This window comes from Triticum aestivum, chromosome 7D, assembly GCF_018294505.1.
Source record: "Triticum aestivum cultivar Chinese Spring chromosome 7D, IWGSC CS RefSeq v2.1, whole genome shotgun sequence".
In the NCBI taxonomy this organism is placed as follows: domain Eukaryota; kingdom Viridiplantae; phylum Streptophyta; class Magnoliopsida; order Poales; family Poaceae; genus Triticum; species Triticum aestivum.
The window spans coordinates 116,521,544-116,534,855 of NC_057814.1; the positions used below are offsets into that span (position 1 = coordinate 116,521,544).

General features: G+C 45.5%; 1 protein-coding gene across 1 annotated transcript; it reads left to right on the top strand.

Annotated features, from left to right (window-relative positions):
* The first annotated feature begins 638 nt into the window (after positions 1–638).
* Positions 639–2,864, top strand: LOC123167018 (uncharacterized). Its single transcript, XM_044584854.1, has 3 exons — positions 639–799; positions 2,290–2,447; positions 2,524–2,864. Exons 1-3 carry the CDS (start codon positions 710–712, stop codon positions 2,666–2,668), a joined length of 393 nt encoding a protein of 130 aa, XP_044440789.1. The 5' UTR covers positions 639–709; the 3' UTR covers positions 2,669–2,864.
* Positions 2,865–13,312: the final 10,448 nt, after the last annotated feature.

Below are 13,312 nucleotides of genomic sequence, written 5' to 3' on the forward strand. Positions count from 1 at the left end.
CTGCACTTAAACGAACATGGACGAGGGTCCGGCCCATGGCAACTGCGGGGCGCGCGGTAAAGTGTCACGTGGGGCGTGCGGGACCACGAGGTACGAGGCCTGACGTACCGGGCGTGTGGGCGTTATCTATTTCGCCCACACGCACGCGTGTAAGAGGGACCGGGAGGAAAAAAAGAGGCATGTGGGCGCTAGTTGTTTTCCCCACACACAGACGTGTGGGCTGGTCCTCTTAGGCACCACACAGAACCTGTGGGCAGATTCCTTAACGCCCACACGTGTGGCAGTTATTGGCGTCCTTTGAATAAAAGAATCTACGAAAAAAGGAAAAAAAAAACACCCAGGTTGCGACAAGTGACTCACTGCATGTGCATCTTTTGTCGTAGCCTCGGAAGATGGTGTGATCTTTACCAGAAGTACTTTTTTTTGATAAAAACAAGAAGTACTCCTTGGGTAGTGATTTTGGGATTTCGGGCTTCTTTTGTGGTGTGGGCCTTAAAACACTCGGGACGACGTTCTTTCGTCCGTTGTTGTTGGTTGGTCTGAAGCAGGCCCAAGAGGCCGGGCGGCCAGCCCATCCGAGTCCGTCCACCAAGAAGAGCTACAAAAGGCAGCGGCTCTCGGCTGCCACAACCCAGACGAGGCCCCGGATCGATCGAGGAAGCAAGCGACTGCACCCAAACCCTAGCCGACGCCTCCTCCTCCTGGTGCCATGGCGCTGCGCTCTCCCTCCAGCACTTCGCGGCGGAATCTGGGACCCCGTTATTCGCCGCCGGCGGACTCTCTGCCTCCCACCTCTCAGGTACCTAATTCCGCCCCCGTTCATTCGATCCACCTACTATGCCTGCAATTCGCTGCCCGACTGCCTTGTTCTGACTTTTATCACCAAATTAACCCCATTAAACGGTTTTTATGCTAGTAACAAATCAAATTATATGATGCGCCCTGACCTTTTTCCCAGACAGTAACAAAGATATAAATTTGCCTAATAATGGTGAATATTGCCACTGAAATGTGTACAATGAGTGCCGGATTGCAGAGTCTATCTTTGATTTATGTGCTAAATTTGTTACTTTTGCTTGAAAAAGTGGTGATAATTACTCAGTGGTTGGGCTTGGCCCCTGGCCCCGCTCGCACATTGACTACAATGTGGATTTGATGAACCCCTTTTATATGGACATAAATCTAAGATGAAAAATTTGGTACTTTTGCGGAGCAGTTTGAAAATTTTGGTGCTTTTGCAGAGTAGAGTAGTTTTTACTGAAGCAATCTGTAGTGGTTGGGCTCGGCCCTGGCCCCGCTCGCACATTGATTACACAGCGGATATGATGAACCGTTAATTCCATGATATGTGGGTGTTTGATTTACTTTGAGTGAAGAAGAGTATGCCATCCTTACGTTTTAGTTTCCCTTAGTGACTTTTTGTGGTTCTTCTGCTGTACTGTTGTTAACCCATTTCCCAAACCCACTCTAGTAGTATAAATTTGATTGCTTTAGACATACTGGTGACCAATCTTCTGAAAGTTTGATAGTATGGATTCTAGAAGGACTACTGTTAGCCAGTTGCAGCCATGCATGTTCTGTCGTTAGCATCCACTAACATGCATGAATAGCTGCTTTAACTCATGTATCACTATCAAACGGTTTATATACCAACAAATTATATGATGCGCCTTAGCCCTTTCCCCAGACAATAACAAAGATATACTCCCTCCGTTCCCAAATGTAAGTCTTTTTAGAGATTCCAACTAGTGACTACATACGGAGTAAAATGAGTGAATCTATACTCTAAAATATGTCTACATACATCGTATGTTGTAGTCCATTTGAAATGTCTAAAAAGACTTATATTTAGGAACGGAGGGAGTATGTTTGATGCAATTTTCTAGTTCCCTTGTTAGGAGATGGTTTCTGTAGGGGTTTTGATGCAATTACCTTTAAAGACCTTTATTCCATCTTTCTGTTTTATTTTAACTTAGTGACATTTTGTGTTTCTCGAAATATAACTTTAACCTATTTTATAGCTTCTACATTAATGATGTTCTAAGTTGTACTGTTAAATCATTTATGAAAACAAGTACTGTAATATAAACTTCATGTACTCAATCTTGATAGCTTCTAGGCATACAAGTGGTCAAACTTTTGAAAGTTTGATAGCATGGATTCTGAAAGGACAATGTTGGCCAATTGCAAGCCATGCTCTCTCGGTTGCATCCACTAACATACATGAATAGCTGTTTTAGAATATATGCATTACCGTCTCAACTTTATTTCTGTAATTAACCCTAGCAGGCTGGATCCGGCAATGGAGCTAGAGCTGGTGTTGCTATGAAGGTGAAGGAGGCTGAACATATGTTGGCAAATTTAGAAGAAGAGGGAGTGGAGATAGATGGCAACATAGCTAGTATTATTAATGATGAGATAGCTAGAATTAAAGCTGAAGCTGAGAGGTAAATAATTGGAAGCTACAACTTATTTGATTTGCACTCAAATGAAACAATCCTAATATGCACATCCTTTTGATAGGGAGAAGATTATCAATGTGCTGACAAGGAACGGGCGGATGGTACTGCTCACTATTGCATCTGCTGCTGCTGGTTTCTTCCTGGGAGGGGAATGTTACGAACGGGCCCTCTATGCGCAACTGGCCATGATTTTTGGTGAACCATAGCGTAGGGCTTGCAGGTCCACTCTGCTTATGGTATGTAAAACCAAGCAGGTAGTCTTGGTAAAACATTGTTACCTAACTATGGTATGGAAAACCTGTTTATGTTGTCTAATAATTGTTGTGCTATATACTGGGGATTTTGGCAGGTAATGATGTAACTCTTACTGTTTTTTTTGTTTGCGGGAAAACTTTCAATCTATTCATCTTCAATCATGGCAGTACAACAAACACTAGAAATAAAAATTACATCCAGATCCGTAGACCATCTAGAGATGACTACAAGCACTGAAGCGAGCCGAAGGCGCGCCGCCGTCATCGCCCCTCCATCGCCGGAGTCGGGCACAACTTGTTGTAGTAGACAGTCGGAAAGTTATCATGCTAAGGTCCCATAGGACCAGCACCCCAGAACAGCAACCGCCGCCGATGAAAAATAACGTAGACCGGAAGGATCCAAACCGAAGACACACGAACGTAGACGAACAACGACGAGATCCGAGCAAATCCATCAAAGATAGATCTGCCGGAGACACACCTCTACAAGCCCACCAACGATGCTAAACGCACCGTCGAAACGGGGGCTAGGCGGGGAGACCTTTATTCCATCTTCAGGGAGCCGCCGCCGTCTCGCCTTCCTGAGCAGGACACAAACCCTAATAAAATTGAAAAAATGACTAAAAACAGAGCCCTCCCGCCGGCCCTTGCCAGGATCCACCGGGCCTCCACGGCCCTAGGGCTACCAGAGACGAGGCGGACCTGCGCTGGCGCCGGCGAAAGGCACGAACCCTAAGCTGCATGGAGCAGGTGCTTTGTTAAGTACGGCATGTTAATTAGTGTTTGGTAATTGAATCTGGTCTGCGTGGTGATTATCTATGGATTATCTGTTGTGATAATTTATAGAATAATTCATGATATGACACTGAATCGAATGGTGATTTAGTATTTCGCTTCACTCGCATAGACTGCTTGCAGAAATCATAAATTGTTACTGTTGTCATATATTGGAATCTCCGCTCTCAAAAAAGAAAAAGAACCGGCTTTGGCAAATCAGCTAACCGAGTTGCAAGTTGTTACTTTCCTCTTTTTTTTAGAGCATCTGGAGCCGCGCCCCCAACAAGCCCCCCTCCTCCCCCCGCCCAAGGCCCTTTTTTATTGTTGGCGCAGAAAAATTGACCCAGTCGCGCCCCCAGAAGCCCACTTTTCGCCTGTGGACCGAATTTGGAGCCGGCGGACCAAGGTCGAACCCTGCGCGCTGGGGGGGGCGCCCGGGGGCACCGGTGGAAACGGTTGTTGGCGCGAAAACAAGCGGACCGGCCAAGTCAGCGACTCAGCGCCTTCGTCGTACGCATCGCCTCGGTTCCCGCTGGAATGCGAAGGCTGCCGCGCCAGTCAGCCTTCCATTGATGCCTCACGTGGGGCGCAGTGAAGTCGCGACGACGTGCGTCCCGCCCGCTCCCGCCATGCGTACACACGGCGGCCGCCCTCTCACCGCCCACCCACGGCTATAAATGCAGCCCCTCCCTCGCCCGTGAACACACACTCCCTCGCCACAAAACCCTCTCCCCCTCTCTCGCCGACACCCCTCTCGACCTCTCACCGCCGACGCGCGTCACTCCTCTCTCTCCCCCGCCGACGACAATGGCCGAGCTCTACCCAGGCGACGGTGCGGCGGCCAACGGCTTCGGCTGCTGCCACCTGCACGAGGACGAGGCACGCCTCCTCTACGAAGCCGACTACCCAGCGCCGCCGGATATGCGGGTGCCGGGCTCGTGGAGGCTGAGCGCCGCCGGCGTCCCGGTGCCTCCAACGCCCACCGGCGCTGATCGTGTTGGGGAACGTAGTAATTTCAAAAATTTCCTACGCACACGCAAGAGCATGGTGATGCATAGCAACGAGAGGGGAGAGTGTTGTCCACGTACCCTCGTAGACCGAAAGCGGAAGCGTTAACACAACGCGGTTGATGTAGTCGTACGTCTTCACGATCCGACCGATCAAGTACCGAACACACGGCACCTCGGAGTTCAGCACACGTTCAGCTCGATGACGTCCCTCGAACTCCGATCCAGCCGAGTGTTGAGGGAGAGTTTCGTCAGCACGACGGCGTGGTGACGATGATGATGTTCTACCGACGCAGGGCTTCGCCTAAGCACCGCTACGATATTATCGAGGTGTAATATGGTGGAGGGGGGGCACCGCACACGGCTAAGAGATCAATAGATCAATTGTTGTGTCTATGGGGTGCCCCCTTGCCCCCGTATATAAAGGAGCAAGGGGGGAGCGGCCGGCCTAGGAGAAGGGCGCGCCAAGGGGGGAGTCCTACTCCCACCGGGAGTAGGACTCCTCCTTCCCTTGTTGGAGTAGGAGAAGGGAAGGGAGAAGAAGAAGGAAGGAAGGGGGCGCCCCCCCTCCCTAGTCCAATTCGGACTAGTCCAATGGGAGGGGTGCGGCCACCCTTTGGGGCCTTTCTCTCCTTTCCCGTATGGCCCATTAAGGCCCAATACGAATTCCCGTAACTCTCCGGTACTCCGAAAAATACCCGAATCACTCGGAACCTTTCCGATGTCCGAATATAGTCGTCCAATATATCGATCTTTACGTCTCGACCATTTAGAGACTCCTCGTCATGTCCCCGATCTCATCCGGGACTCCGAACTCCTTCGGTACATCAAAACTCATAAACTCATAATAAAACTGTCATCGTAACGTTAAGCGTGCGGACCCTACGGGTTCGAGAACTATGTAGACATGACCGAGACACGTCTCCGGTCAATAACCAATAGCGGAACCTGGATGCTCATATTGGCTCCCACATATTCTACGAAGATCTTTATCAGTCAAACCGCATAACAACATACGTTGTTCCCTTTGTCATCGGTATGTTATTTGCTCGAGATTCGATCGTCGGTATCTTAATACCTAGTTCAATCTCGTTACCGGCAAGTCTCTTTATTCGTTCCGTAATACATCATCTCGCAACAAACTCATTAGTTGCAATGCTTGCAAGGCTTAAGTGATGTGCATTACCGAGAGGGCCCAGAGATACCTCTCCGACCATCGGAGTGACAAATCCCAATCTTGAAATACGCCAACCCAACAAGTACCTTCGGAGACACCTGTAGAGCACCTTTATAATCACCCAGTTACGTTGTGACGTTTGGTAGCACACAAAGTGTTCCTCCGGTAAACGGGAGTTGCATAATCTCATAGTCATAGGAACATGTATAAGTCATGAAGAAAGCAATAGCAACATACTAAACGATCGAGTGCTAAGCTAACGGAATGGGTCAAGTCAATCACATCATTCTCCTAATGATGTGATCCCATTAATCAAATGACAACTCATGTCTATGGCTAGGAAACATAACCATCTTTGATCAACGAGCTAGTCAAGTAGAGGCATACTAGTGACACTCTGTTTGTCTATGTATTCACACATGTATCATGTTTCCGATTAATACAATTCTAGCATGAATAATAAACATTTATCATGATATAAGGAAATAAATAATAACTTTATTATTGCCTCTAGGGCATATTTCCTTCAGTCTCCCACTTGCACTAGAGTCAATAATCTAGTTCACATCGCCATGTGATTTAACATCAATAGTTCACATCACCATGTGATTAACACCCATAGTTCACATCGTCATGTGACCAACACCCAAAGGGTTTACTAGAGTCAGTAATCTAGTTCACATCGCTATGTGATTAACACCCAAAGAGTACTAAGGTGTGATCATGTTTTGCTTGTGAGATAATTTTAGTCAATGGGTATGTCACATTCAGATTCGTAAGTATTTTGCAAATTTCTATGTCTACGATGCTCTGCACGGAGCTACTCTAGCTAATTGCTCCCACTTTTCAATATGTATCTAGACCGAGACTTAGAGTCATCTAGATTAGTGTCAAAACTTGCATCGACATAACCCTTTACGACGGACCTTTTGTCACTTCCATAATCGAGAAACATATCCTTATTCCACTAAGGATAATTTTGACCGCTGTCCAGTGATCTACTCCTAGATCACTATTGTACTCCCTTGCCAAAATCAGTGTAGGGTATACAATAGATGTGGTGCACAGCATGGCATACTTTATAGAACCTATGGCCGAGGCATAGGGAATGACTTTCATTCTCTTTCTATCTTCTGCCGTGGTCGGGCTTTGAGTCTTACTCAATTTCATACCTTGTAATACAGGTAAGAACTCTTTCTTTGACTGTTCCATTTTGAACTACTTCAAAATCTTGTCAAGGTATGTACTCATTGAAAAAACTTATCAAGCGTTTTGATCTATCTCTATAGATCTTGATGCTCAATATGTAAGCAGCTTCACCGAGGTCTTTCTTTGAAAAACTCCTTTTAAACACTCCTTTATGCTTTGCAGAATAATTCTACATTGTTTCCGATCAACAATATGTCATTCACATATACTTATCAGAAATGTTGTAGTGCTCCCACTCACTTTCTTGTAAATATAGGCTTCACCGCAAGTCTGTATAAAACTATATCCTTTGATCAACTTATCAAAACGTATATTCCAACTCCGAGATACTTGCACCAGTCCATAGATGGATCGCTGGAGCTTGCATATTTTGTTAGCACCTTTAGGATTGACAAAACCTTCTGGTTGCATCATATACAACTCTTCTTTAATAAATCCATTAAGGAATGCAGTTTTGTTTATCCATTTGCCAGATTTCATAAAATGCGGCAATTGCTAACATGATTCGGACAGACTTAAGCATAGATACGAGTGAGAAACTCTCATCGTAATCAACACCTTAAACTTGTCGAAAACCTTTTGCGACAATTCTAGCTTTGTAGATAGTAACACTACTATCAGCGCCCGTCTTCCTCTTGAAGATCCATTTAATCTCAATGGCTCGCCGATCATTGGGCAAGTCAATCAAAGTCCATACTTTGTTCTCATACGTCGATCTCATCTCAGATTTCATGGCCTCAAGCCATTTTGCGGAATCTGGGCTCACCATCGCTTCTTCATAGTTCGTAGATTCGTCATGGTCTAGTAACATAACCTTCAGAACAGGATTACCGTACCACTCTGGTGCGGATCTTACTCTGGTTGACCTACGAGGTTCAGTAATAACTTGATCTGAAGTTCCATGATCATCATCATTAACTTCCTCACTAATTGGTATAGGCGTCACAGAAACTGGTTTCTGCGATGAACTACTTTCCAATAAGGGAGCAGGTACAATTACCTCATCAAGTTCTACTTTCCTCCCACTCACTTCTTTCGAGAGAAACTCCTCCTCTAGAAAGGATACATACTTAGCAACGAATGTCTTGCCTTCGGATCTGTGATAGAAGGTGTACCCCAACTGTCTCCTTTGGGTATCCTATGAAGACACATTTCTCCGATTTGGGTTTGAGCTTATCAGGATGAAACTTTTTCACATAAGCATCGCAACCCCAAACTTTAAGAAACGACAACTTTGGTTTCTTGCCAAACCACAGTTCATAAGATGTCGTCTCAACGGATTTAGATGGTACCCTATTTAACGTGAATGTAGCTGTCTCTAATGCATAACCCCAAAACGATAGTGGTAGATCGGTAAGAGACATCATATATTGCACCATATCTAATAAAGTGCGGTTACGATGTTCGGACACACCATTACACTGTCGTGTTCCAGGTGGCGTGAGTAGTGAAACTATTTCACATTATTTTTACTGAAGGCCAAACTCGTAACTCAAATACTCTTCTCCACGATCAGATCGTAGAAACTTTATTTTCTTGTTACGATGATTTTCCACTTCACTCTGAAATTATATGAACTTTTCAAATGTTTCAGACTTCTGTTTCATTAAGTAGATATACCCATATCTGCTCAAATCATCTGTGAAGGTCAGAAATTAATGATACCTGCTACGAGCCTCAATATTCATCAGACCACATACATCTGTATGTATGATTTCCAACAAATCTGTTGCTCTCTCCATAGTTCCGGAGAATGGCGTATTAGTCATCTTGCCCATGAGGCACGGTTCGCAAGCATCAAGTGATTCATAATCAAGTGATTCCAAAATCCCATCAGTATGGAGTTTCTTCATGCGCTTTACACCAATATGACCTAAACGGCAGTGCCACAAATAAGTTGCACTATCATTATTAACTTTGCATCTTTTGGCTTCATTATTATGAATATGTGTATCACTACGATCGAGATCCAACAAACCATTTTATTGGGTGTATGACCATAGAAGGTTTTATTCATGTAAACAGAACAACAATTATTCTCTAATTTAAATGAATAACCGTATTGCAACAAACATGATCAAATCATATTCATGCTCAACGCAAACACCAAATAACACTTATTTAGGTTCAACACTAATCCCGAAAGTATAGGGAGTGTGCGATGATGATCATATCAATCTTGGAACCACTTCCAATACACATCGTCACTTCATCTTTAACTAGTTTATGTTCATGCAACTCCCGTTTCGAGTTACTACTCTTTAGCAACTAAACCAGTATCAAATACTGAGGGGTTGCTATAAACACTAGTAAGTACACATCAATAACATGTATATTCAATATACCTTTGTTCACTTTGCCATCCTTCTTATCCACCAAATACTTGGGGCAGTTTTGCTTCCAGTGACCAGTCCCTTTGCAGTAGAAGCACTTAGTCTCAGGCTTAGGTACAGACTTGGGCTTTTTCACTTGAGCAGCAACTTGCTTGCCGTTCTTTTTGAAGTTCCCCTTCTATCCCTTTGCCCTTTTCTTGAAACTAGTGGTCTTGTTAACCATCAACACTTGATGCTCTTTCTTGATTTCTACCTTCGTCGATTTCAGCATCGCGAAGAGCTCGGGAATTACTTTCGTCATCCCTTACATACTATAGTTCATCACGAAGTTCTACTAACTTTGGTGATGGTGACTAGAGAATTCTGTCAATCACTATTTTATCTGGAAGATTAACTCCCACTTGATTCAAACTATTGTAGTACCCAGACAATCTGAGCACATGCTCACTGCTTGAGCTATTCTCCTCCATCTTTTAGCTATAGAACTTGTTGGAGACTTCATATCTCTCAACTCGGGTATTTGCTTGAAATATTAACTTCAACTCCTGGAACATCTCATATGGTCCATGACGTTCAAAACGTCTTTGAAGTCCCGATTCTAAGCCGTTAAGCATGGTGCACTAAACTATCAAGTAGTCATCATATTGAGCTAGCCAAACGTTCATAACGTCTGCATCTGCTCCTGCAATAGGTCTGTCACCTAGCGGTGCATCAAGGACATAATTCTTCTGTGCAGCAATGAGGATAATCCTCAGATCACGGATCCAATCCGCATCTTTGCTACTAACATCTTTCAACATAATTTTTCTCTAGGAACATATCAAAAATAAACACAGGGAAGCAACAGCGCGAGCTATTGATCTACAACATAATTTGCAAAATACTATCAGGACTAAGTTCATGATAAATTTAAGTTCAATTAATCATATTACTTAAGAACTCCCACTTAGATAGACATCCCTCTAATCCTCTAAGTGATCACGTGATCCATATCAACTAAACCATGTCCGATCATCACGTGAGATGGAGTAGTTTCAATGGTGAACATCACTATGTTGATCATATCTACTATATGATTCACGCTCGACCTTTCGGTCTCCGTGTTCCGAGGCCATATCTGTTATATGCTAGGCTCGTCAAGTTTAACCTGAGTATTCCGCGTGTGCAACTGTTTTGCACCCGTTGTATTTGAACGTAGAGCCTATCACACCCGATCATCACATGGTGTCTCAGCACGAAGAACTTTCGCAACGGTGCATACTCAGGGAGAACACTTATACTTTGATAATTTAGTGAGGGATCATCTTATAATGCTACCGTCAATCAAAGCAAGATAAGATGCATAAAAGATAAACATCACATACAATCAATATAAGTGATATGATATGGCCATCATCATCTTGTGCCTATGATCTCCATCTCCGAAGCACCGTCATGATCACCATCGTCACCGGCGCGACACCTTGATCTCCATCGTAGCATCGTTGTCGTCTCGCCAATCTTATGCTTCTACGACTATCGCTACCGCTTAGTGATAAAGTAAAGCATTACAGGGCGATTGCATTGCATACAATAAAGCGACAACCATATGGCTCCTGCCAGTTGCCGATAACTCGGTCACAAAACATGATCATCTCATACAATAAATTTAGCATCATGCTTTGACCATATCACATCACAGCATGCCTTGCAAAAACAAGTTAGACGTCCTCTACTTTGTTGTTGCAAGTTTTACGTGGCTGCTACGGGCTTAGCAAGAACCGTTCTTACCTACGCATCAAAAGCACAACGATAGTTTGTCAAGTTGGTGCCATTTTAACCTTCGCAAGGACCGGGCGTAGCCACACTCGGTTCAACTAAAGTGAGAGAGACAGACACCCGCCAGTCACCTTTAAGCAAAGAGTGCTCGCAACGGGGAAACCGGTCTCGCGTAAGCATACACGTAATGTTGGTCCGGACCGCTTCATCTCACAATACCGCTGAACCAAAGTATGACATGCTGGTAAGCAGTATGACTTATATCGCCCACAACTCACTTGTGTTCTACTCGTGCATAACATCAACGCATAAAACCAGGCTCGGATACCACTGTTGGGGAACGTAGTAATTTCAAAAATTTCCTACGCACACGCAAGATCATGGTGATGCATAGCAACGAGAGGGGAGAGTGTTGTCCACGTACCCTCGTAGACCGAAAGCGGAAGCGTTAACACAACGCGGTTGATGTAGTCGTACGTCTTCACGATCCGACCGATCAAGTACCAAACTCACGGCACCTCCGAGTTCAGCACACGTTCAGCTCGATGACGTCCCTCGAACTCCGATCCAGCCGAGTGTTGAGGGAGAGTTTCGTCAGCACGACGGTGTGGTGACGATGATGATGTTCTACCGACGCAAGGCTTCGCCTAAGCACCGCTAGGATATTATCGAGGTGTAATATGGTGGAGGGGGGGGGCACCGCACACAGCTAAGAGATCAATAGATCAATTGTTGTGTCTATGGGGTGCCCCCTTGCCCCCGTATATAAAGGAGCAAGGAGGGAGGCGGCCGGCCTAGGAGGAGGGCGCGCCAAGGGGGAGTCCTACTCCCACCGGGAGTAGGACTCCTCCTTTCCTTGTTGGAGTAGGAGAAGGGAAGGGAGAAGGAGAAGGAAGGAAGGGGGCGCCCCCCCTCCCTAGTCCAATTCGGACTAGTACATGGGGAGGGGTGCGGCCACCCTTTGGGGCCTTTCTCTCCTTTCCCGTATGGCCCATTAAGGCCCAATACGAAATCCCGTAACTCTCCGGTACTCCGAAAAATACCCGAATCACTCGGAACCTTTCTGATGTCCGAATATAGTCGTCCAATATATCGATCTTTATATCTCGACCATTTCGAGACTCCTCGTCATGTCCCCGATCTCATCCGGGACTCCGAACTCCTTCGGTACATCAAAACTCATAAACTCATAATAAAACAGTCATCGTAACGTTAAGTGTGCGGACCCTACGGGTTCGAGAACTATGTAGACATGACCGAGACACGTCTCCGGTCAATAACCAATAGCGGAACCTGGATGCTCATATTGGCTTCCACATATTCTACGAAGATCTTTATCGGTCAAACCGCATAACAACATACGTTGTTCCCTTTGTCATCGGTATGTTACTTGCTCGAGATTCGATCGTCGGTATCTTAATACCTAGTTCAATCTCGTTACCGGCAAGTCTTTTTACTCGTTCCGTAATACATCATCTCGCAACAAACTCATTAGTTGCAATGCTTGCAAGGCTTAAGTGATGTGCATTACCGAGAGGGCCCAGAGATACCTCTCCGACAATCGGGTGACAAATCCCAATCTCGAAATACGCCAACCCAACAAGTACCTTCGGAGACACCTGTAGAGCACCTTTATAATCACCCAGTTACGTTGTGACGTTTGGTAGCACACAAAGTGTTCCTCCGGTAAACGGGAGTTGCATAATCTCATAGTCATAGGAACATGTATAAGTCATGAAGAAAGCAATAGCAACATACTAAACGATCGAGTGCTAAGCTAACGGAATGGGTCAAGTCAATCACATCATTCTCCTAATGATGTGATCCCGTTAATCAAATGACAACTCATGTCTATGGCTAGGAAACATAACCATCTTTGATCAACGAGCTAGTCAAGTAGAGGCATACTAGTGACACTCTGTTTGTCTATGTATTCACACATGTATCATGTTTCCGGTTAATACAATTCTAGCATGAATAATAAACATTTATCATGATATAAGGAAATAAATAATAACTTTATTATTGCCTCTAGGGCATATTTCCTTCAGACCGGTGCGCCGAGATTGCGCGCATCCGGTCGTCGCTGCCGGAGCAGGCGCGGAACCAGCCGAGGTACACCCCCGACAGCAACACGCTGTGGACGGCATACTTCGACCGCCGCCACGAGGAGCCGCTCGCCTCCACCAATGGCGTCGAGCCGTGCGGCCGCCTCAACTCCGAGGGGCGGCACCAATGGTAGGGCGTCCCCGGCCGCACCCTCGAAGCCGTCCTCGAGTACATCGAGGACGGCAACATGCCGCGCTTGGAGTACCTGGCGCCCCCTCCTTCTCTT